Consider the following 27,010-nt stretch of genomic DNA (forward strand, 5'->3'; position numbering starts at 1 on the left):
TCACCAAATCGAACTGAATTGTTTGAAACGGTTTGCATAAGCATTAATCCACAAATGACTTAAGCTGTTAACTTTTTTAACCTGTTAGCCAGCACCAGAACGCGGGCGTCCTGAACACCGCTAAACTCGTACATGTCAGTGTTTATGAATAGATTAAATGAAACGGGACAAATTTAATCTTGACAAACTATATATCATTATAAAGATCTAAGCCTCAAGCATCGACGACAGATCGCTGTTTTTCAATGGAAAGCTTATAAAGACTGTATTTGCTACATTTGTGTAAGCAGTACACATAAAAACATGAACATTAGAAATGCAATACATACCAGATTTGTCGTAATTACGAGTCATAAACACATCCACAGCTGTAAAGTAGTTAGAAAGGTAAGGGTCCACTGAACGACATCTCATGAAGCACGTTTAGTCCAACGAAGCAATAATGTTGTAATATGGATCATAATTCCTTTGTTTATGTTTCCGTTCTTCAGCGACAGAACTGTTTCCATCCGTTATGGAATAACTCACCGTCGCAAACTGCGTCTTGGTAGTAAAAAAAATGGCATGGTTTTGCAGCGTACAGTGTCACAAACAGAATGAGGCGATCCACCAGAAAAAAGAATGAATGAAAAATAGGCGAAAGATAGTTTATTTGAATTCTGGCGCTCCCTCGTGACGCGCTCTGACGCACCTGTCAGCTGATGGAGGCAGAACTTATAGCGATCGCCTTTTTCTTTGTTTGTTTTATTTTTCAACAGTTTTTATATATATGAGAGTGTGTTTTATGTTGAATGTTAATGTATCTGCATGATTATCATCTGTTTGAGTGCAAATCAGCCCAAATCAGCTCGCTATTAACGCATGATCACGGCTATCAAAGTGAACGCGTCTATGTGAATAGAGAGAGTGGATTATTTACTTTATGGCGCATTTGCATTTCTTGCATTTATTCATTTAGCTGATGCTTTTATCCAAAGCGACTTACAATTGCTATATACTTCAGAGGTTGCATGCCTCTGGAGCAACTAGGGGTTAAGTGTCTTGCAGGGACACATTGGTGTCTCAAAGTGGATTCGAACCCAGGTCTCTCACACCAAAGGCATGTGTCTTATCCACTGCGCCAACACCACCCCATTTGTGTTATTACCATCTGTATAAGTGGCCATCATTCAAGTCTTCAGTTTACCCGCGCTCATAACATTAGCACAGAATCAGTTCAGAATCAATCACCAAAAGAATCAGTTCGGTTCAGACGCTCTGTGTGTCAGTCTGCTTCACGCTGAATCACACATGCGCAGTATCATCAGCTCCTCGGTTCATGAATCAGACGCGTCTGACAGAAACGGTTCTTGACTCGTGAACGAGTCAATGTTTTGTTCGTTATCTGGCTCGGCTCAGTGTTCATCTTCAGTTCTCTCTTCACAGCAGTTCAGTCAGTGTACTGTTTGAGTAAATGAATTACTCCGGGATATTGGTTTGTTTGTACTCAGAGGGAGTGTCAGCCACATTAAAAAAAGTTAACAGCTTAAGTCATTTGTGGATTAATGCTTATGCGAACCGTTTCAAACGATTCAGTTCGATTTGGTGACCTGGTTCAAAAAGATCCGGTTACATCGAATGATTTGTTCGTGAACTGGATATCACAAACTGCTTTGTTTTGAACTCTCACAACAGACCCGGAAGAGAAGACAATGCTGAATAGGTTTTACTATTTTTGGTCCAAAATGTATTTTTGATGCTTCAAAATATTCTAACTGACCCTCTGATGTCACATGGACTACTTTGATGATGTTTTTCTTACCTTTCTGGACATGGACAGTAGACCGTACACACAGCTTCAATGGAGGGACTGAGAGCTCTCGGACTAAATCTAAAATATCTTAAACTGTGTTCCAAAGATAAACGGAGGTTTTACGGGTTTGGAACGACATGAACGAGTTATTAATGACATAATTTTGATTATTGGGTGAACTAACCCTTTAAGTACACCTCAGTATGCATATTCATTGTTACTTCTCTTGTTTTTGAAATATGGTTTAAGTGCACTGCTTATTGTACTGACAAGCATTTACGGTAAAGTAAAACAGACTTATATAATTCCTATTGGAATAAAGTGACAACCTGTCCTGAACCAACCTGACCATGTCATAACATGGTCAAATTAACTGATTTTTTTTTTTTTTTTTTTTTTATCAAGGGGTGTAAAAAGTACTCAAAAATTACACTCAAGTTAAAGTACAGAAACTCTTTAGTGAGCATTTTACTCTATTAAAAGTATCTGGCCTGTTTACAAAACAGAGTGTATGGGATGTGCAAAGATAACCTTACAATACAACCACACAGTGAAGAAGACGGTAACCAATACAACCCCTGTTGATGAATCAGTGTCTTCTTAAGTGAAATAACAGAAATATACAAGCACTAATATTTCAAACCAAATATAAGAACTTGTGTTGAATTCATGAGGAGAGACATAGAAGGCCACTTTTTGAGTTGTCTATTCAGTGCCCCCATGTGTAATAATAAAAAATCTTTTGATTGTTTTTTGGGGTATTTTTTATTTATTTATTTTTTTTTGAAAATATTTATTTTTAATTAATTGCAGATCAAATAAAAATGCAAAAATTAAACAAATACTTTTTTAAGTTGCAATAAAAAAAAGTCAGAAATTTAATAAAGTAAAAAGTACTGGTCAGTTTAAATTATACTTGAATAAAGTACAGATGCCCCAAAATAATACTTAAATACAGTAATCAAGTAAAATAACTCAAGTATTTTATACACTTGCTTTTAAGAGACAACTTTTTTTTTCTCAGTGATATTATTACAACATTATTGCTTTCTTCATGTTACTTGTACAACGTTGACGCTGTGTCTGAAATCGCTCACTCGTTCACTCATTCACTAACCCCTGTCATAGTGTATGGCAGACGAGTGCACTATATCAGGAGGAAATGAACGGATTCGGACGGTGACGTAAACACTCTTGCTCTTGCAAATATTGTCACATGTACTTTTATATTACATAGACCTTATTTAGAAAATAATATTAATAGCAATAATACTCAAAATGACTTTACATTGTTATTATACATAGGCTACCTCCGCGTCAGCTTCGTGGTTTCATCGATGGTAGGCCTATATTATTGATTTGTTTTGCAATGCTTAATGATTTTTATGTTCATAATCATTAAATGCTATTAAAATACTGAGAACAAAAATAAACACACATTACCACGTTCATAATTGTATGTTACACTCTCCCAAGCAGCGTTTTGAGCTCAGATAAGATAAAGGTCATGGAGTGCCCTCATACGATTGTTAATTTTACATCAGAATGAATACGCTAACGTTCTTTTTTAATTATCCACCAAATTATCATTATTTTTGTAAGTTAACAACGATGCCTCCTTAGTAAATTAGTAAAATATTAAACAGAGTTATTGCCTACATAACATCTTTTTATATAAATAATGTATGGAAAACGTTAAATCAGAAATAATAAAGATGTAAACGGCATCTCTCATTCAAACTTGCTCAATCTCGCTTCCAGCTCGCCGGTTCAACGCATTGGATTGTGGGAAATAGTGCTTCAGCGAGTTGCCTTGTCCAAATACCCACACTTGCAGTCACACTTGATCCCTTTAAGGGCACTGCGCTTTGGTGTTTTTAAGATCTGGACAGTCTTGCGCACTTACTTCCTACCGCGCACACGGGCTCTCAAGTGGCCAAGACTGCAAGGGTGGGAATTTGGACAAGGCAAGTGTACATCGGTTGTACACTCAAAATCAGAATGAATTGTGGGTAAAAAAATAGTGAACAAATGTAGGGAATGAAGTCGTTTACTAAGAATTCGGAAAATGGCTGACACCCGATATAGTGCACTATATAGTGGACAAGGAGCGGTTTCAGAAACAGCTAAAGTATTTTCAAATGTGGAACTTTGGAAAAAAAAATTATTTTCTGTTTGAATTAGTTTGAAGTTCTGTACATAATAAAGAAGCATCAAGTCATTGACCCTTACACATTCATTCATTCATTGAGAGATAGACTTTCATGACTATGTTTCTTAACACACTTAAGTACACTTTTAAAACATTTACATATTTTGAAATTAAACGTTTTAGGCTATTTCTATATTTTAAATCATTAGGTTGTAATAATGGTTAAAGAAGTTCACTTATTTTGATGTGTTGAATAATAATTTTAACCGTCGCGTGTTTGATATTATATTTAAAGTTAAAATATTTAAAACGTTCCAAACCGCACATTCCTCATTATAGATGCACAATTACACATATTTACACAGGACATTCAAGTTTCAATGTATTTAAAGTATGACATTAAAGGTCAAATACTTGTCAGTACATTCAGCAGCCAGTAACCATACAATTATAAAATCACGTTAATGTACTTAAGTTAAATGGGTGAAAAAAAAGAAAGTTCTGTTGATTGCATTTTAATAGGCTATAAATGAAAACTATACTAATATTTGATTTAATCAATTGAGTGCAATTAAGTGTCTGAAAACATTACGTTCAGTTTGCACTTAAGTGTATTCTTTTAAGTATGTTATTTCTGTAATAAGTACTCTTTTATATAATTTAAAGAGTAGGCTACTTCTTTTTTGCAAGGGTAGGCTTCATGCGGCTGCACATGTCAGACATCTATCTTGAAGGAAATAGCTTCAGAAGGGGATGAATTGCGTCGGTTCACCGTGTTCGTACACAGAACCCTTGGCAGAGACAAAACAATGCGATTACGTGAGGAAGGATATCACTTGAGTGCTGTAATGTCTGTGTGATGGCTAAACAGATGTGTGACTCTGAACAACAACAGCTGTTTCTCTGCGCTCCACAGCTGATTTCCATGAACATTCCTGTCCACTGTGTCTGGCGACCGCAGGAGTCATTATGATGGATTTTGGCATGACAGGCAAACACTTGGAGGAGGAGGAGGAGGAGGAAGAGGAGGAGGAGGAGGAGGAGGAGGAGGAGTGAGAGAGCACACAGCCCGAGACCGTTGTGTATGCAGCGACAGGGAGAATTGTCAACCCGAGCCTGTCAGTGTTTGCATACAGGACACGGCGAAAGAGAACATGACTTGGCCACAGTAATTGGTAACAGCCTACAATATGCTTTTTAAATGATAAATTTCCTGCAGTGGGCTTAATCATATTGAGATGAAGCAGCGCCTTTCGAAGTGTTTCTCCAGCAGGCAAAGGGAAGACATCTGGCTGTACAAATTCTCATCATGTGTGTTCACACTTTTTGCTGGTGCTAGTTTAACCATTGTTGTTGTTTAAAAGAAAACAAAAAAACTTTGTCATCTGCTTTTTCTTATTGAAAAGACACAAAGAGACAAAATAGCGTTTACCTAAATTCTGAACAAACAGAATGACTACATATCCCATCATGCATAGTAAAAGACGTAATGTCATGTTGACGTGCATGTTCGCTGATTACCATAACACCACCTTTTAGGTTTACTGCAAAATATTAAAGGTAATTATCATAAAGCATTAAATTTTTATTTTCATCTTTATATACAATTGTGTTTATAATAACATGACTTATTAATGTTTTATTATTATTACAATTTGTATGACAAATAGAAACACTGCACAGTAGTTAATGACTGCGGTGCATGTAGCACTGTGGATCATTAACAGAATCACATGTATTTCATACGTCCTTCTGTGCCTCATCTGCACGATTGTGTCGTTGTGATTTAATATGCTGAGTAACGTATTTTTCCCCATTGTGTCAGATATTAAAATCAGTGCGACACACTTTGCAAAAGTCATTGCCGATGTTGCCTTGAGATATTAAATTAAATTCTTCCGTCCAGCTGTTTGCTAATTGTGTTATGATTCAAATTAATGACAAAATAAATGTAACTGTAATCTGTTACAGTTATTGCGAAAAAAGGTGTAATTTAATAAGTTATTATGAAAATGATGTGTCGATTGTGTGAGGAGACTGAGTTTCATACAAGATCTGGCAACTGGACAACTTTGGAATAATAATTGATATGATTATTCATATAACGAGGTTTGGGCCATACAAATGACGGGAGATTCCTGGGAGAAATAAGAAAACGGGAAGGGGGTGGGACATGGGTGTGAAATACTGAAGACTCCCGGGAAAAATGCAATAAATAAATAAATAAATAATCAAAGCCATGTCTGCGGAAGAAATCAATAATATTCTGCCAATGAATGGATCAGTTTCTGTGGAAATTTAGCAACTTGCTTAATTTCTGAATAAATTAGCAGTTATTGTTTTGTATTTATTTATTTATTTTTAAACTAATCAGTTGAAAAAACGAGTCAATTATTGACTAAAGACTGTCACCTAGTGGTGTGACCATGTACTGCAGAAACCCCCCCTACCACACATGCACAGACTTGAGGTCTGTATCTCTCTCTCTCTCTCTCTCTCTCTCTCTCTCTCTCTCTCTCTCTCTCTCTCTCTCACACACACACACACACACACACACACACACAAACACACACACACACACACACACACATTTAACCAATTAAATGCATGCACAAATTTTAAAATGTCTAAACTGATGTAAACATAATAATAATAATAACCCACCCCACATATTGACTGCAAAACTCTTACAATTAACAAGTAGACGAGAGGAATGATGATTACCCCATTCTCAGTCTTTCATTGTGAAAGTGGATAGTCTTTTGCCACTGTTTAAGTACTCCATCGAGTGGACAGATGGGTAGCTTACTCCATTTGTTTAGTCTCTATAAAGATCATGTTGCAGAAACTCATGTTCTTAACAATATCACAGCTCATGTAGACACATCCTGGAAAGTGAATGGCTAATAACTGATTTCTCAATATAGTAAATGGATGGGATTTACAAATTATTTACAAATTGTTTGCCTCCTGGTTTGTCCTGTCACTTTGTCAAGTAGGGAGAAAAGCTAAACAACCATTAATTAAGAGATGAATTTGATGTGGCAAAGTGATATTTATATACCCTGAGAAAACAACTGAAGAATAGTATAGGATTATGCTACTGATAAATTATGGAAAAAAAAAAGAAACTGTATTAAATAAATTACTATAAAATACACCATTGCTATTTTAATATTCATACAATTCAGCAAACTTGTTTGATTACTAAGGTAATCCAATCTTTCCTGTAATTGTGAAATGATATGACCATATATGCAAACCCATATATGCAAAACCATTATTGACAAGCTGCATGTCATCTCTCCCCATTCAAAATAACAATAACTTAATGCAAATAATAATGTAGCTATCACTTTTTAGTACTGAAGTAGCTACTGTTAATATTGTGTACGTTTAACAGGGGGATACTTTCAGAAAGAGATCTGCTTCCATCTAGCGGTGGAGTGTGATACTGCAGGGATCATTATTACACTTCTTCCCCCTTCTTTCATGCATCTGTAGGAAATTGTAATAAAGCATAATTTAAACATTATTTATGAAACATCTAAATATATGTTTCTATTATCATATTTAGCATTTATTTCACAAAATCGTTGTAATTCTCTGACTATTTCTTGGATTTATAATATAGCCTAATATAATATAATATAATTTAATATCATGCAGACTCTCAGTCCCGCTTTACTTTTAATTATATCAAAAATTTATATTGGCAAAAAAAAAAAAGGATAATGTTTTCAATTTGCAACACTATAGGTGTTTATGTCCCGGGGGTTCTCGTGCATCTCGGATCCACCCACGTGTTTCCAGCAGCAGCAATCTAAAGTGCCACCGAAAAAGCTTTGCGCATCACTTAGGACAACAGCAGCCGCTCATCTGATTCGTTCCTGCGCGCGTCAGTGTACAGACACGGAACGCGACTGCCCTCGCCGCGACCAACGAATCTCACCGGGGCGGGATTCACCCTCCGTTATGACGTCAGCTCCGCAGTGTCACGCGCAGCCGCGCACACGCTGATATGCGAGACGCGCCTCGTCACATCAAGCAAAAGCTGCTGTTGAACTGAAGGTAGGAAGTCATGTAACCACCAATAAGGAAACATGCATGAATGTTTTTAGCATGCATTTATGACCGTGATTTCATTTTGGATGTTGTGCACGCAATAGATAAGAATGAAGAGACTCCGATCACAGTGTTTTGAAGCTTTGGCCCTGTAAATCAACTGATTTACATGTAAATATTATTACAATCAGAATCTATATGATGAGCTACGTCAGTGGGACTTTAAATATTGCATGCATTAAACTGATAAAAGAAATGATAATGCGTGATCCAGACACCTGGTGATTTTAGTAGTTAACGTTAGCCACCTGGCTACCAAAACAAACACAAAACAGACTGTTGCTGGTGATTTATTATTATTATTATTATTATTATTATTATTATTATTATTATTATTGTTGTATTAAGTTCATACATTCCATATTATTTGGACATTGTTGTCTTTTTTAGTACAAATGTATGCTCATTAGGTGAAAATGCATTAGTAGGTGTATTAGTATTACAGAGAAGTAATTTGCAGTCTATGGGATACACTGGTGTCTGTCAGTAAACAAACAAAAAGCATACTTCAGAACTGTTTTGAGAAGTTGCTTAAGTTAAGCTTAAGAGCCATGTATTGTTAATCTTAATTGGGCTACTATTACTATCTTGTACCCTGCAATAATAATTTGCTCAAACTCACTTTTATGAGCTGAATGAAAGAAAATCAGAAAGAAAGAAAATCAGTCAAACATATCGGCCAAAAAAATGGCATCATATATCAACCATCGGCTGCCCTGAATTCTAAATTTCGGCATCGGCCAATGAAAACCCCTTATCGGTCAGCTTCTACTTATGGACAGCAATGATACAGTGTTTTGTGGGTTACCCCTGTAAACAAAGCAGAGCTGTTCAGAGGCAAGATGAAAAGAACCATGTAAACTTTTCTAAAGACAGTCAGTTCCCCTCAGAGATAAATTCATATAAACTCCTACTCATATTGTATCTTGATTTGTTCGGCATCTCTACCAATTTGAATCTTCACATATTTGAATCGATTTTCGACTGACTCACAGTTAATCGTTACATTCTTAATCATCACAAATCAGGTGATATGTTCTGTCCACGAAAATGTTTCAGTTTATGCAAATAGTGAGAATAAAGTCGATCAAGTGGTTTTTGTGTTTTCGATTAAATAAACTGTAAACTAGGCCTTATCACAATTTCGACCAATAACAGATGTGTTTTTTAGCTTGTTTACTGTGACCTAATGTAATGCACATCGAACACATAGACATGACTTTTCTCCTCCCCTGTAGGCACCATGGCCACACCAACGCCTCTAGATCCAGATTTGGTTCGGGAGGTGCTGGAATGCCCCATTTGCTTGGAGATGTACAACCAGGATCAGCTTCGACCCAAACTGCTGCAGTGCGGTCACTCAGTTTGTCGTCAGTGCCTTGAGAAACTCCTCGCCAGCACGATAAATGGCGTTCGCTGCCCCTTCTGCAGCAAGGTGTCTCGTATGAGCAGTATTTCCCAGCTGGCTGACAATCTCACTGTGTTGAAGATCATTGACTGGGCTAGTTCATGCGGCTCTACCATGGGTCTCATGTGCAAGTCTTGTAAAAACCGCCTGCCACGGCAGTACTGCAGTGACTGCAGCATTGTGTTGTGTGATATTTGTAAAAACGATGGCCACCAGTGTCAGGGTCATGTTGTACAGGCCATTCGCGTGGCTGCTGAACAGCGGCGGAAGGACATCAGTGGGAAGATTTCTAACATGCGGGAGGCAATGGGAAATATTCAGAAGAAGAAGGCAGCTATTGACAATGTGACAAAATCAATCAAACTGAAGTACAAGGCTGTACAGCAGGAATACGCCAAGGCTGAGTTGCAGCTCCAAGAGGAACTGGGCCGCTCGCGCCGTGCCTTTGCCACCTCCTTGGCCGAAATAGAGAAACTCAATGCCCAGATACTGGAGGAGCAGACGTACCTGCTCAATATTGCTGAAGTGCAGGTGGTGTCAAGGTGTGACTATCTAACCATGAGGATCAGGCAGACGGATATTGCTCTACTGGAAGAAGGGAGCAACCATGAAGAAGAAGAGTTGGACTTAAAAACTAACTTGCCTGTCATTCTGAAACTACAAGACCCTAAATTTGTTCAAATGGAGTGCTCGAAACCTCTGGACGTGGGGCAGCTGACCACAAAACCCTGCATTGTCAATGCAGAGGAAAAAGTCCAAGTCTGTTGATGGTGGTGGACCTTCTCCAGGAGCTTCTGGTGGGCAACTCTGTCAATTTGTGAAAAAGATGGGGTGCAAGGGCAATCTGCCGGGCATGTTCAATTTGCCTGTAAGCATTTGCGTCACACCGCAGGGTGAGGTGCTTGTGGCCGACCGAGGAAACTACCGCATCCAAATCTTCAACCGCAAGGGCTTCCAAAGGGAGATACGGCGCAACCCAAGCAGCATCGACAACTTCGTCTTGAGCTTCTTAGGTGCCGACCTGCCCAACCTCATCCCACTTTCCATTGCTATCACTGCTCAGGGCCTCATAGGTGTCACTGACAACTATGATAACTCCGTGAAGGTTTATACCACCGATGGCCACTGCATCGCATGTCACAAGAACCAGCTCATCAAGCCATGGGGAATCGCGGCCATGCCTTCAGGCCAGTTCGTTGTGTCAGATGTAGAAGGGGGAAAGCTGTGGTGCCTAGCCGTGGATCGTAAAGTAGGTGTTGTGAATTACAACCGCTTATGTTCGGCCCTCAGGCCCAAATTTGTAACTTGCGACTCCTCAGGTACAGTCTACTTCACACAGGGTTTGGGTCTAAACATAGAGAATAGACACAACGAACACCACCTTGAGGGGGGTTTCTCAATTGGGTCGGTGGGAATGGATGGCCAGCTGGGAAAGCAACTAAGCCACTTCTTCTCAGAGAAAGAGGACTTACGATGCATTACCGGCATGTGTGTGGACTCTAATGGAGACTTGATCGTGACAGACAGTGGCCGTAAGGAGATACTACAGTTCCCTAAAGAAGGTGGCTATAATATTCTCATTCAGGAGGGGTTAACATGCCCTGTAGGGGTTGCAGTTACCCAGAAGGGACAACTGCTTGTCTTAGATTGCTGGGACCACTGTGTGAAGGTCTACACTTACTTGCAGAGGAGACGTTCCTCTACATGTTAAGATTGCTGTGTGGACAATTTAGAAGACTTGTCACTTTTATTCAATGGCTTCACTATAAATGCGTTTGCTTCTCAGTGATTTCTGACCTATGGCTTGCAGTGGCCAGGATCAGGCAGCTAAGCTGCAACCATTCACCACTGCCATGGAGCAATTGGATGATGACTTAGGGGTATTATTATGGATGCTTTGGGCAAATGGATTTCAAAATTTAGCACAACCGATGGCAATAACTGACAGTGTTGTTCTTTATGTGTGCAAATAAGTTAAAGGATTTTTTTTTCCTCTGTGCTGCTGTTCAGACATTAAGATGGCGGAGTTAAAGAGAAGGTAATTTTTTATAGTTGCTTCATAAATAATATCAAAGGAATATTCTTGTTTTGATTCAAGTAAGGCTCAATCAAAAGGATTTATGGTCTAATGTTGATATATTTATTTATTTTAGGTGGTAACCAACATAATGCTGCAAGTGCTGCTGATTGAGCTTAACTTGTACTGAACCCAAAATATTCCTTGAACAGGAAGGATTTACATGGAAAATGTGAAACGTGCTGACTCTGAACACTTCTGTGTGTGTCATGTTCATGTGTAGTTGTTGTAATGACTTCCAAAAATGCCCTCACTATTAAAGTGCCCCTCCATACCTGAAGCCTGTGTCTGTAAAAGACTAAAAGATTTATTTAACAATATAAATCCTCTGTATAATAAAATACAGTTAGACTAAAGTATAATACACTTGAAAAATGTTATTGTTACTACAGAGTTGTCTAAAACTGCTTATTGTTTATTTGAATTGGTTTGTGGTGTACTTCAGTTTGTGAAAGCATTACTCTATTGCAGGAACCAAAGGCATGTTAAATTCAGGAGATATTTACTAGCCTGTCATCAGAGTAACTGCAATAGTTCAACTGAAGCAGGGAAATGACTCGGCAGTTTACATGCTGTATTACACCGTATATTCAATTATGTTTTGCATTGAAGTGTCCTTGTATCTAAGAGATGGATCTTAAAACTCTCCTGCTTGAATGCTGTAGATAGCATTAAACTGTCTTTAAATTTTATTATTTTATTTTATTTTAATGTGGGGTTGTTGGTTCAAGCGTGTGCTGGAGCAGATTAAGGCTATATAAAATATTCACAAATAGATTAGAATAGAAACCTATGATCACAATTTATAACACAACTCAAGTATGGATTGCATTCTCCAGGTTTCAAAGGATGACATAGACGATGTTAGTGCAAAACATCTTTTATCAGTTATCTCATTTAGGTATTCAGCTACTGTCACTGGATTGCATGTAATATATCACAAGTTGGCAATGCATTTCCATCTGCACATTTGTGAAAAGTATTTTTCTGGTTTTATTACATTTTAACAATGCATTTGTCTTTACCAACAGATGCAGACAGTCTGCATTGGCCTTATAGCAAATGCACTCTTCCTTCACAAGAGATCCAGAGATACTAGTAATATACACTGTCAAGCCATTAGAAAAGAATGGAACTTGATTTTCAATGAGTAACCTGGCTTTTAAAGACCACTTTAATTTATGCCTTTATACAGCGCCACTGTGGGCAGAATTAAATAAAATAGTTAAATTAATCTTGCTTTAACCATAAAGAAAAATACTTAAAGTAAACAAATTATGTTGAAATGCATAAGAAATGTAACAAACACCTTTCTATGGAAGCACATGGGTAGCGATATTCAGTTTGCAATGTAATATGCAAAATGACAATGCAATATGTAAAATGGCAATGCATTTCTGTATTTACATTTACATTTTCCAATACATTTGTGCAACGTTTGGTGCAAAATGAAAATGAAAATTAAATTACATAATTTTCATTTGCCATTTCATACACCAGTTTTAATATGTAAAATGATTTTAATCATTTAAATGCTATTTTTCTTAAATGCATTAACACTCACAGTCAAGACACTTACGATTGCATTTTTCATTCAATGTCCCGCAATGAATGTAGCAAAGTTCAATGTGCACATTGAAAATGCATTCCGAGCCGATCACGTGTCCGCCCCCTCGCGCCATGTCAATCACTGCGTGAACAAGGCGGGGCTTACAGAAGGTCAGAGACTCAAATCGAATTAGCACGAATTATGTGCCCAGCTACATCTGATTCAAATATTATGCTAATTAACAGTGAGCGGTGGTTTCAGACATTACAGTGCTTCACTCGCACTGACTCTTATTCTGCCTGAAAGAATGGAAAGACCGAGTTGAAGGTGGAGCGATTCGACCAATCAGATGAAAGCAGCGTTTCAGCGCCGCCCACAAGTGCGAATGTAATATTGAAGCCATAAACCGAAATGATCAAAACGTACACGGACCAACGGTCTTGTCCATGTTCTCTCACTTGAATCCTCTTCTTGAGATTTGAGTCTCTGACCTTCTGCAAGCCCCGCCTTGTTCACGCAGTGATTTACATGGTGGGAGGGGGCGGAGACGTGATCGGCTCGGAATGCATTTTCATTGTGCACATTGAATTTTGCTACATTCATTGCGGGACACTGAATGAAAATGCAATCGTAAGTGTCTTGACTGTGAGTGTTAATGCATTTAAGAAAAATAGCATTTAAATGATCATTTTGCCACAGTTTTTGCTTGAACATGTTATACATATCTAATAATTTCTGTAATACATTTTCATTTTAATTTTGCAACTTATAAAGCGTTAAAATTAGTATTCATTTTACATATTAAAACTGGTGTGTGAAATGCCAAATGAAAATTATGTAATTTAATTTTCATTTTCATTTTGCACCAAACGTTGCACAAATGTATTGGAAAATGTAAATGTAAATACAGAAATGCATTGCCATTTTACATATTGCATTGTCATTTTGCATATTACATTGCAAATTGAATATCGCTACCCATGTGCTTCCATACCTTTCATTCTCCTCCTGTCAGTTTGTTGATCTAGTTTTTGCTGTTGTCTGTCTATGGCCTTCTATAAAATAATAATAATGTCTTGCTTGGCTTGGGTTAGGAATATATATATATATATATATATAGATATATATATATATATATATATATATATATATATATATATATATATATATATATATATATATATATAATATTTACCAGTATATTATACTGTCATCACCTTGATCTGTCTAGTCACTGACAAATTGATTTCCTGCTGGTTTCAAGTATCAATACCTGTACCTTTTCCAGTAAACACAGGAAAATGCAATCATCTTAATAAACAGCTCAATCAAGGTATGCTAACCAAATCTGCATGATTGAAAAATAGCTAGAAGAATTATTGCTATTAAAGATCTGTTAAGCATCATATTGGATGTATAAAGCAACATATGAAGAGTGAGGCCCAGGGGTCTGTACCATAATGGTGGCTGAACAAATTCGGGGTTACAGGCTTAGTTTTGAACCAAACCAGTCCAATCCGGCCAACTTTTTTCTGTCAACTCAGGCTTGATCCTGAATTAATGGAGCAGGTGCACATGAAAGAGTGACATCAGTAATGAACAGCCAATCGCATGCCTTGAAACTGTGATTAACTTCTAAAAATCTAAAAACCTCTAAAAATCAGACAATTTTATCTTTAAAAATGTTTACTAGCGTCCTTTAATTTTTCTTTTAAGAGAAACTGGGGAAGTGGCTTTATTGCGTCAGAGATGCATCACTTTTCTTGAAGCTGATTGGTCAAATTTCGGTTTTAAGATCTCTAACCAGAACATAATCTGCCCCGGAACAGCTATGGAACAGATTAGCTATGGAGTGCCCCGGAACAGATTAGCTATGGAGTGTAAGTTACTAAGGCAAAGAATGCCTCTTAAAGCCAAGCCACTTTCATGGTACCTAAAACCCAGGATTGGTGCAAACTCAACTGAAACTTAACCTGGCTAGCCAGCTAAACCAGCTTCATGGTACAGGCCCCTGGTCTTTTGTTACATATTTTTACTTTTAGCAAACACAGAAAGCTCTATGCACAATGCAATATATATTTTTGTCCTTCTGTAATGAACAATTCAGTTGAAGACCATAATGAGTGATTTATTCTCCTTTTTTATGTGACGCCACTTGTTTATGACTTGTTGCATAAGTCACTTTTTAACATTACCCATCATGCTTAAGGTTAAAGGGCCTAGACAATGAGTATTTTCTCACACCATTGTGCTTTTGTCAGGGTTTGATGGCAGGAGATTCTGAATTGACATTACTATCATAAGATCTAAACAATCATTGCATTGATGTTGGTGTCAGTAAAATGAGTCCCAAATTCGTGTTTGTATTGTTCATGATCAATTGTGTGCAATAAAATCAAGACCTGAGATTGTCTGGTCTTTTATGACTCCACCATCTTCGTTCACTAAAGCTTAACATTTTCCTAACTAAAACTGTATTAAAGATCTTTGCCTCAGTATTACTGAATGAATGAATAAATAATCCATTACCAGGTCACCTGTTGGAAACTTTTAATTAAAAGTAAATTGTACACACATTTATAGTCTAGTCAGCCTGATTTCAAAAGAAGTTGGTCAAAGGGTATATTTACAATCCCAATATTAGTTACTCAATACGTGGCCATAGTCTCAATCTAGTGCATCTATTATGGGTATTGATCCCTGGCTTTCAGATATAAGACATAAAGCATTTGTAACTCTTTTAGGACTTGCAGTTGCAGTAGTTTGTTAAAAAAAGAAAATAAAAGTTTAGATCAGCTTATGTGTTTGTGAATGTATCATTCATAACTGATCTCATAGTGAGGTCCTGAATAAATTCAACCCTGAGAGGAAATATACTGCCTGTGCTGGTTATGTATGTCATAGTATATTTGCTGGTGTTGTTTAGGGTTATGGAAGTAATACGATCATCCCGTTTGACCCCCGAAGCCTGGTTCATTTGACTAGTGATCATGCGATCTGTCGCGCGCTCAGGCACAGTTCATTTAGTCGTCCCTGGCCCGGTTGGAAGTGGTGGGCCAGAGCACGGTTCAGTTGGGCTCGGGCACGATATGCATGTAGTGTGAGCGCTAACTGCACGGGAGCACAGAACAGTTACTGTTTTGGGTGCACTACTGTCATCATTACGACCGCAACCATATATTATTACTACTACTACTACACTACACTTTTCAATTAATTTAATTCAAGTATATTCATGTTTATAATTGGTCTGGTTCTCACCTTATTGATGAACTGGAATTAGTCTCCAATTAAAACTGCTAATTCTTTCATTAGCGCTCAGCTAATGCACTAATGCTAAAGTGTGATTCTCTGTTATCTCGCACATGATGTAAGTGTGCTCCGGCCTGGGAAATTTAGTGCAAGTGTGATCTACTCTAGGGACGCCCATAGATGAACATTTTGGCAGATAACACTAGACTATTATTACAATTTGTACTATGTTTAATATTTTGTCTCAATTTAACATCCATCAATTATATTAAACTTTATTATTATATTAGTTATGTAAAATGTAATATAAATGTGAAATGAGCAAGAAATGACCATGCACAAATAAAGCTGCATTATGGAGGCCTACTAGAGGCCCTATGTAGCTTAAGTGAAGAATGGATCTCAAGTGTAGTTCAGGCAGACCAAGCCATGACAGCCGGCATCAGCTGACGCTCAGAGTCTGAACCCTTCAGAGAAGAGCCTGTCAAAATAATGTTCAGGACCTCTACAATAACCTTAATAAAACATAGTGCTCCTGACTGAACTTTTCATTGGGGAAGAATTTTCTTCTTCTCTGAAAGAGGTGTATTTGTTGTAACAGTGATTTATCGAGATGCCATTTTGGATGATCCATTACTATATGAGCTTACCATTATGAGTTGGAATAAGGAGAGTTTCGAACATTGATTTTTAGGTGCTTGCTCAATGGTGATGTTAACACTGGATAAAGTACATATATGCCCTGTCCAATTTCCAAATGCTTTCAGCTAATAATAGATTTTTTGATTTTTAACCAAAAATATCCAGCTTTAAATGTCCAATATCAGTCTTTATTTTTACCGAAAAGGTGGACACTATCAGAGTCCAGTTCTTTTTTTCTGCACATACACAACTAGCCACAGCCTGCATGCAGTACTTTGTCCTTTCACAGAAAGTGCTGTCCAAAATTATTTAAGGGCAGATAGATGACATGCCTTTTTTATTATTTAATCTTCCATGAGGTTCACTTATAAATGTTAGTTTAGTTTTTTGCACAAAAATATATTGTAAATAAATAAATGAATAATTAAGATGCTTCATTTTGGCAAACATAAAACACAATCAGTTAAAACTTAACCATCTAACCCAACACTGGGGTCCTTTGGAAGGCTGTGCAGAGACAAACACACAATCTGTCAAAGTGTACATTTCCTATTGTGAGAAGTGGCTCAAGCATGTGGAGTAAGTCAGAAATAGGACAGGACATCTATGTACTTTATGCAGTGTAAACATCACCATTGAGTGCCATTATAATAAATTATATTTTGCTTTATATTGATCTTAGGACAGTGATAGTTTGATTTTGTTCGCACAACAACCAGTTGAACTTGCAGGATGTTTTAGTGGCACAATTACCTCATGATCCCTTTAATTCCAAGGCTCTTCAGGTACAGTCTGGAGGACCAGTGTCCTGGAAACCCTTTTCCAGACACCTCAGAACAAAGTAATCATTTGTAAGACAGGTGTGTTTAATTAGGGTTGGAAACAAATTTCTGTAAGACATTGCCCCTCCAGGACTGGAGTTGAAGTGTCTAGTGGTGTCCATAGCCTGCTCTTAGAGGACCAACATCTTAGAGAGTTTAACTCCAACCTGTTCCAAAGGATATTCCTAAAATGATTCTAGGTATGCCTTGATTAGCTGTTTCAGGTGTGTTTATTTAAAGCTAGAGCTAAGCGCTGCAGGACAGTGACCCTCCAGGAGCAGAATTGGAGTCGCCTGCCTAAGAGTCGATCCCCTTCCATCTTCAGCAGTAGTGCTTTCCAAATCTGTCCACTGTACATTCTGGGATTTCTCCCTTATTTTCACACCAAATTCAAGTCTTCCAGTATCTAATAATGAGCTGATGATTTGAACCAGGTTTGTTAGATGAGGGAGACATCCAAAATGTAAAGAGGTGGATGGTCCCCAGGTTGGACGGTCTCGCTCGCAACATCGCATTCAGGCTTGGGTGATCCCAACAACCCTACAGCAGTTGAAAAATATAGACCAATCTCTCTTTTCCCTCTTTACATTTATTTCATATAACAGCCTTCTCAATAACAACCAATCTTCTTTCAAAAGCAGACATTCTTCAGATAATACTGTCTCATACTGACATTCTGCAAGAGCAAATTTATTTATTTATTTATAATCTTTACTAAATATGTCTACAACAAGGTGAAAATTCACACTTCAGTGGTCCCATGTAAATGCCATGTTATAAAACCTGCAATAATTTTTGCAACTGGAAAGTATACAGATGTGAGGGCAGCAGTATTGGATAAGGATATATACATGCCTCTTATCTCAAAGACCAACTTGTGTATAAGTCAAGTGCTTCCAGCCCACACTAAGAAATGTGTAAAGTACTGGTTACACCGTATGAACCTCTTGGTTACCTAATATCCTTCACATTAAATGCCAAAATACTCAAAACCTCTATAAACTTAAAATATGGAATGAAATGGCATGACTTAATACAGTCTGAGAGCCTGATGCAATAGCAGGTTTGGGAGTCTGATCTGGCTTCATTTTCTTAAGTATCTTTTTGGAGAAGGCCCTTAAACATCACTAAAATATGACATACCTGCCCACATCTTTATGAAGCCAATTCTGAAGAAAAAAAAAGGGATTTTATGCGTTTTGACTGTTCGTTTACACGACAACTGTGTTTTGGGGACTGAAAACCGGTATTAAAGTGCACGTTTTAAAAAATGGCACTGTTATAATTTCCGTGTGAACATACACAACAATGGCAGAGTATATCGTACTGTTGTTGCAGCTCAAGATTTTGCTAATGCTTCTTCAGGAAAGTGTGGATTTACTTTACCAATACTACAACCTATGACGGAAACGCATCATATACATCAGATAATCGTCACTTTCTTGCAGGTACTGTTTACTAACAAGGAGACAGCACCAACTACTTTCCTGGCATACCTAATACAGCGTTTTTGGCCGTTTTCACAGATATGTGTAAAAGCGAATGATTTTGAAACATTGTTGTGTATACGTGAACATTTTTAAAAACACAAGGGCTACACCGTTGTTGTGTAAACGTAGCCTAAAACTAAACATGTTAAGCCAGACACACACTGTGCAATTTCAGCAATGTTTTTGTTAAACACAAACTTTCACTGTACAAGTAAATTGCATAAACTGTAAAGGCAATGCTCACCATTTATATGCTCACACTATACGGTCAGATCATCGAGATGCAACTTGAATGCATACACTATACGTGTGAAATTAATATGTGGGACCCCCAACACCCAGAACTGTGTGGCTATTTCATAAGAAAAAACATGCTTATCTGGGAGCAATACTGTCACCATGGTTTTATTTCTTTCTTTGCATATATGTAAGTAGGGAAACAACACTGAGATTAGGGCAATTGGTTCATAGCTCTGCTTCAAGTGTGGAATAACCTCACAAAGGGGGGAAAACATTTCTCACATCAGAAATTCATCCAACCATCTTATTGCCATTCAGGAGAGGTTAATCACCTCTTGTTTTCCCCTGTACGCTGCATGACAAATGATGCATGACAGCTGAAATTCCTCTTGACTTAGAAATCAGTTCAAAATCAGATGAAAATCACACAGTGTATTCCTAGCTTTGGACATGAAAAGCATAATCCGTTTCTCAGCCTAATTTAGGATCTTTAGACCAAGTTTAGGACTTGGTAACAGGGCCATCGCTAGGAATTCTGGGCCCTGTGCACTGGATTTGCTTGGGTGGGGGGTCTAAAAAATGGCCATGAGCCCCTGTTACTCTGTTCCACTATTACCCCCTGGCTCGTTCCTGTGCGTGACAGATGCAAATAAGTAGAGCTGATTTTGAGTTCCCCAAAATTGTCAAAGTTAGTGACAACAAAGTCCACCCATTTAAAGGAAAGATATGATTGGTCATTTGACATTTCTCTCCCTTTGATTTACCATTGTTTGGCCCTCTGTAATTTAATAGCTGGACCACCAATAACAGAGCCAAAAGCTTTAGGCGAAAACATTCTAATAATGAGAAAATGGGAATCTTCCTTTTTTAACCTTCACATTCCAAAGCAAACCGAATAGGCAGATATGAAGAGTTAATTTCTACATAAAATGCATAGTTAAGTCATAAAACTCTAATGTGCCACTGATTTCTTGCCATGCACACTTGCTCCCCTCCCACCCCACCCCACGCACCACCCGTCTAGATCTGCTACGGGGTATTTGATCAAACAGTTAATTCTATGTATTCACAGTAAACCCTTCTCTCGGTTTACTGTGGTCTAGCAGAGCAGTGTGTTCTGCCTGCCATCGAGGCAGCAGCAGCATAGCGGATCTAGTCTGCCAAAACCAAACTTATCATATGTACATTCATATTCTAATACATATTTTGTTTATCTCCGAGAGTTGTCATGACTGAATTGTATTTATTTTATTTATACGTTTATTGTCAAAATAAGAATCTATTAAAATTAAAATGATCAGAAGTCATTTTTTATTAAAAATATTAAAAAGTTTGTAATTTAAAAGAAAAATTTTGTAATTTAAAAGAAAAAAATAACAATTTAAAATGTTTAAATATTGTTTTGCCAATAGTTTAGGCCTTGTCTGAGGACCTATAGGGCCCTGTCAGTTCCCCTCTGTCCAATTCTAATTAAACGCACAGTACCTAAAGTAGTATTAAATATATATAAAGTAATTTGGAGGGTAAGACTTTAGAACAGAGAACACATATTCACTACTAACTAACAGTTTTCCCTCAATAAATGCCAACTTTGCTGCTTTTTAAAAGGTAGTAGTTTAGTTTAGGTTTTGGGGTAGGGTTGAGGGATCTAGAACATGGTCATATCTATTTTAAAACATTTCACATCTTGTTTCATTATCAGTATCATGCTCTAAAATGAGTGCTGATTGTAATGGTTCTGAGTCATAAAAAGCACTCCTTAGGATATGAATCAGGAGATCAAGCTCACAGAGAAAAATATCACATCTTTTTGACCGCTTTTTGCTTTCAGAAATAAAACTGCTCTGCACATATGTAGATGTATCAGCATGATTGTGCCAATGAGAGAACTTGACCTATTCTCATACCACACTCCTGATGTCAAAATGAGGTCTATGCATGAGCCTTACAGAAGCATTACATTGAAATCCTTCAATCTTTCAGGGTCATGTGGCTTCCTACCCGAAGGAACTCCACACGAAACCACAAAACCAACACAAAACGATGTAATATACATACCAGACCAGCATGTGGTGCTGTAATTCTGCCACAGAGATACACTAAAAATGGAGAAGACGACTTGGACTATGCTCATAAACCTTGAGCGCAGTATACAAAAGAACATGGAACAATACATTTATTAATCTGTGATAATGTTAGTTAATAAAAGACAATCGTTCGGTGTTTGTGCATGTTTTTGTTGCTGTTACGTGATGTAGTGGGCTGAGGATGTCAGCATTTCAGAAAATATACAGATTCGCTGTCCAGACGAAAACAAAAGGGCAGCGTTTTCAGATTTATCCAGTCTGGGACCCGGTTTCCAAAAATATCAGTTTCACTCTCCCAAAACGGATCAGTGTGAACAAAACGCCTATACGATACAAAATGTATGTGTATACAGCGAAACGCATCTCCGTATGGATGGGGCCCCAATGTACCACTGGTTCTGTGACTTCCACAGTTTGAGAACCGTTTTAAACCTTTCCCGATATGCTGATCTTCGCAATATATTGCTCACCATCTACAGCAGTCTCTCTAACCACCTTTCTGTTTAACTGTCTCTTGCAACCAGAGATGTGCAAAATAAGAACTTTTTATTCTTTCTTTATTTTTCACAATAGTAGGAAATAAATTGAAAATGCAGTTGTTTTGTCCAAAAACAGCCCCCCTACACCCCTTTTTTCTTTTATTTATTCAGTAGTTTTGTCAAAAATACTGATTGGCATTCATGAAAAGATGATCAGATTATGATGGGAATGTGGTTTAAGCTGACTAACATATTTGAATGCAATGTTATTTTTATTTTAATAAAACAATTTATATATTTTTTTCTCCACAAGTTTTAAACATTTTTGTTTCAACCGTTCTGCTTGACAGTACAATTTTGGACTGTAGAAAATACTGATGTGTTGATTAGCTCTACAGTGTTTCCCAACCCTGTTCCTGGAGGCACACCCTCAGGGTACATTTTCAAATTCTTCCCAATCAGATCGGGGAGACATCCAAAATGTGTACTTTTGATGTGCCCCCAGGAGCAGAGTTGAGAAACATTGGATTACTGAATCCTGTAAAACATTTGTTATGCATGGAACTATTATGGAAAAGGGCTCAGTGCCCCTGTCTGTGTAAAGAACTCTGTGGTGACTCAACATCTAGAAACTACTGTATTTCAAACCAGGAATGACAGAAATGTTAGTGAATTGCAGTAGGGAATTGCTCTGTTATTTAACAGTTGATTATATTTTATTGTTATGGTATTTAGACCTATTTATCTATGATTGCAGAGGTTGCTAATCCTGCTCCTGGAGAACAACTCTCCTACAGCGTTCAGATCCAACCCTGATCAAACACACCTGAAGCAGCTAATCAAGGAGTTCAGGCTTATTTGAAAATATCAGGCAGATGTGTTGGAGCTTAACTTTTTTAAGTAACTTAAATCTCCAGGTAGAGATTTGTAGAGATTTGCTACCCCAGTTCAGTGGTTCCCAACCACATTCCCAGAGCCCCAGACACTGCACATTTTGCAAGTCTCCTTTGTCTGACACCCATTTCAAGTGCTTAAGTAAAATTTAAAAAGCAATACGTTTATAACATTACGCTGTACACACGTCGGACAAGCAGTTTGAAAAATGGATGGATGGATGATTCAGCTGCCGGAGCCATTTTCTGGTGAGATACCAGAATTAATTTAACACATCCCTCACAGTACATTATGGGAATTCTCTAGCCACTGAGTGTACATCAATTGTACGTTTGTTCTTTGGATGCATTATGGGATTGAATGAGTGCACTTGATAACATTCACTCTGGCAGGAGTTCTCAACTCTGGCCTTCGAGGTCCACTTTCCTGCATAGTTTAGCTCTAATCCTAATCAAACACAACTGTACAAGCTAATTTAAGGGCTGCGTTTACACTTGGCATTCACATGCTATCACCATGATCTGATGAAGCAGATCGGATCATCAGTCAATCAGGAGATGGCATGTTTACACTTGGCAACATCAACTGACTTCTCTAACTGAATAGTCGATCGGATCTCTTTCCTGTGCAATATTCAAATACGTCTGACACTGTGTCTACACTGCAACAAAATACTATAGAACCCATTATAATCAGTGTTGGTGTCTACAATGGATGTGGTGCAGTGCGACACGACAAATAACCAACAGTAAACTGTTGCCTCGTCCTATTTCTGACGTGCTGACAAAAAGTTGCGGTGCAATAATTGTCACGTTCGGTGAAGGTATGGTGTTAAGTGTTCATTTCGCATTAACGATCCACGGCCTGGTGACCTCCATTTTTCTTCTGACAGTTTAGGAGAGAGCGGGGCAGGGTTTTGCATGATGTCAGTCTGCAAATGCGGACACAATGGCTGGATTGCATTTACATTACAATGAGATCCGATCACAATATGTCCCCGGTTACCTCTGGACCATGACACTGATGGGATAACATTTCGATCAGAAGTGCGTTTACACTGGTCATTTCAATGTGCATGTGGACAACATCCGGATACAGGTCACATGCTAATGCCAAGTGTAAACACAGCCAAGGTCTTCAGAATTACTACAAAGTTTGATCAAGATAGTAGCTTAACTCTTCAGGAAAGTGGACCTTGAGGGCCAGAGTTGAGAACCCCTCTAAAAAATGGCTGTCCCCTCAAATAGTGCCCTATTTATTGGTATGAGGTACGATTTTGGACATAGCCTTGAAGTCTCCACTACTGAGATGAATCAGGTGTGTTTGGTTAAAAAGACAAAATGTGCACTGTATGGGGGTGTCTAGGAATGTGGTTAGGAACCACTGCCCTGGTTTGTTGCCTCTGCAGACACCGCTTTGACCTGTTGGCCTGGAGTTCTCATCTCTGGTCCTTGAGGTCCATTTTCCTGCAGAGTTCAGCTCCAACCCTAATAAATCACAACTGAACAAGCCGGGTGAGTTAGAGCAAGTTTGGAATTAGACTCTGCAGGAAAATGGACCTCGATGGCCAGAGTTGAGAATCCCTGCCATAGGCTTTCTGAATTTGTATTTGTTGTGTCAGAGTTGGTTGTTGACTCAGAGGTCATTCATACTGTATGAACATACCTTATTTATACAATATGAGTGAACTCAAATCTTTCACATGGCCAGAACCCACTGGTGTAATATCTGATGTTCAGCACAGAGCATTTTACAGCAGGAACATAAATGCACAAACCCAATGAAATAAAGTGAGTTTGCTTTATTTGTCTGTGATGATTCCTATCTTTACCTTCTCCTTGACTCCTTTACCTCTGTCTTACCTTTCTGGTACTGGAGCCAGAGTTGTTGCTGGGACTTCTTGCTGGGGAAGTAGATGTTGCAGGTGAGCTCAGAACCATACAGTGCCTCAGAGATGTAATGGCTGCCGTACTGCTGAATAAACGCAAGCAACTCATCCCGTGTGCTGTCTGACGTCAGGGATTTCAGCACCTTTGAGAAATCTGACCAAAGCACCAGCACACATACAGAAACAATTAATTTCTTATATTGAGAAAATCTTTGATTTATGATTGTTATATATTTCTTGCCTGTCACCAGACCATTTAAGAGGTCAGTGAAACTTGCTGTATTACGCCTACAATTCCAGTACTCTGACAGTGATATAATGCCTTTTCCATTTTTAAGTGCCATTTTTCCAGAAGTGTTTTATCTCATTCATTTTCAATGAAAAGCTATCCAGCTTATTTTTAATGTAAAAGCAGGCATGGCCATTTTTTAACCTGAATGTGCAAGGCTTCCAGTTTCAGCCGCTTACAGTTATTATTGCAGTATAAAAACAGGCCGTTACATTGCTTGATGTTACAAACTACTTTTTATCATCACGTTATTAACGTAATCATACACACATATTTGTTGCACATATCGTTTTGCTGTTCAACACTTCATTTTATTAAGTTATTTATCTATAGCAAATAATGAAAATGAAAATCTCAAACATTCACTCAAAAAATGAATATTAGGTCTTTGTTTAGTCTTCCTCATGCTGTTCCAAACCGGTGTGATTGACTTTCATCTGTGGACCACAAAATATATTTTGTCCATTCTTTGTCATACTGACTTTCAAAATATGCTAAATAGTGCCTTATCTGTTTGTACTACTGACCAGGTCTCCTTTTTCTAGAGTGTATAGTTTTTATATCACATTCGTTTAAAGCAGCTGAAGAAAGATATTGTGACTTTACATCAGCTCAGTGTGAGAATTAATAGAAGTTAGATTCTCGTACTATGACTTTATAGGACTTTTACAGATGCAGTGGGTATGAAAGGATATGTCTTCAAATGCCATTTTTATTATTATTATTAATATTTGTATTATTATTATTATTTATTTTTTTAATAAGCCTTGTTTAGTGACTTAAGCTTTCACTGTAACCATTTTTAAAAACATGGCTGAGCATTTGAATGAGAATCGGATGGTCTCAATTCAGCATGGACTTGTTTTCTAATTATTCTCAACATGCTGCCATTTCTTTCTAAATATCTTGTATTAAAATCTACGACAGTGCCAAGTTATTGTACTTTTATGAATAGTGTAAGTGTGTTTGTAACAGTTTAACACTATTAAGAGACCAAGTGTCTTTTTGTTAGTGCGCCAAATTTTCTTGAGTTTAATATTATGTAAAGAAAGCAAAGTCAATCTGAATATATGAGTCTTCTGAGATTGTCACCATTCCAATCACAGCAGTTGTTTGCATGTTACATAGGACAACAATCATATTGGTTTGGAATGACATGAGGGTGAATAGAAATGTTTCATATTTTGAGTGAATTAACCCTTTTAAGTATAAATGAGCTGAACATATACACACACGTGAAGGAGGAGTATTCATGGATTTGTTGTTTGTGTGCTTCTCGTGGTACCTGTAGACAGGGTGATGGCACTGAGCTTCACTCTATACAGGTTACTCCGCACTCTCCACTGTTGCATCATGGGGTATCCTGTGGCTTCACTGAACTGAGCATCTCCTGTAACACAGACACACATTAATGCCCCCCTTCTGCAACTTTATTAATAGCTACATTTCAGACATTAACAGTTTCCCATGAGACACAGGGGTTTTACTCAAGGAGGTGCTTACTGGCTCACAAAACTGAATACTCCATTGAGTATCTAAAAAAAAAAAAAAGTGTGCTTAAATGCATTGCATGTGCATTTTTAGTGTAATTCTAAAAAAAAAAAAATGTACTTGAAAATAATATTAATTCAATAAAACAAGTTTATTTACAGAGAGTACAGTTTCATGATTTTTTTAACACTTAAAAAGTCTACATATTTCAATATGTACATAGTGAGCTGATGCTATGATTACTATACTATAATTTATTTAGAATTATCTTTCTGATCCTCCTAAAGTACATTTAAATTATGCTTTAAGCATCTTTTGTCATGCTTTAAAGGAC

The 27,010-nt window shown here is 37.7% G+C and overlaps 2 protein-coding genes across 4 annotated transcripts in view; one reads left to right on the plus strand and one right to left on the minus strand.

The window, feature by feature from the left end:
- Positions 1 to 27,010, minus strand: part of LOC132132764 (astrotactin-2-like) — a 498,987-nt gene that overhangs the window by 76,736 nt on the left and 395,241 nt on the right. For all 3 annotated transcript variants that reach the window (XM_059545295.1, XM_059545288.1, XM_059545303.1), the window contains 2 exons: positions 26,471 to 26,575; positions 24,871 to 25,050 (listed from right to left, as the gene is read on the minus strand). In XM_059545295.1, the coding sequence (XP_059401278.1) occupies positions 24,871 to 25,050; positions 26,471 to 26,575 (285 nt within the window). The remainder of the gene's footprint in view (positions 1 to 24,870; positions 25,051 to 26,470; positions 26,576 to 27,010) is intronic.
- On the plus strand, positions 7,787 to 12,165 carry LOC132132785 (E3 ubiquitin-protein ligase TRIM32-like). Its single transcript, XM_059545313.1, is given in 3 exon segments — positions 7,787 to 8,015; positions 9,308 to 10,226; positions 10,228 to 12,165. Coding segments are annotated over 2 exon segments (1,875 nt in total). The 5' UTR covers positions 7,787 to 8,015; positions 9,308 to 9,312; the 3' UTR covers positions 11,189 to 12,165.

The sequence above is a fragment of the Carassius carassius genome, chromosome 4 (genome assembly GCF_963082965.1).
Source record: "Carassius carassius chromosome 4, fCarCar2.1, whole genome shotgun sequence".
Lineage (NCBI taxonomy): Eukaryota > Metazoa > Chordata > Actinopteri > Cypriniformes > Cyprinidae > Carassius > Carassius carassius.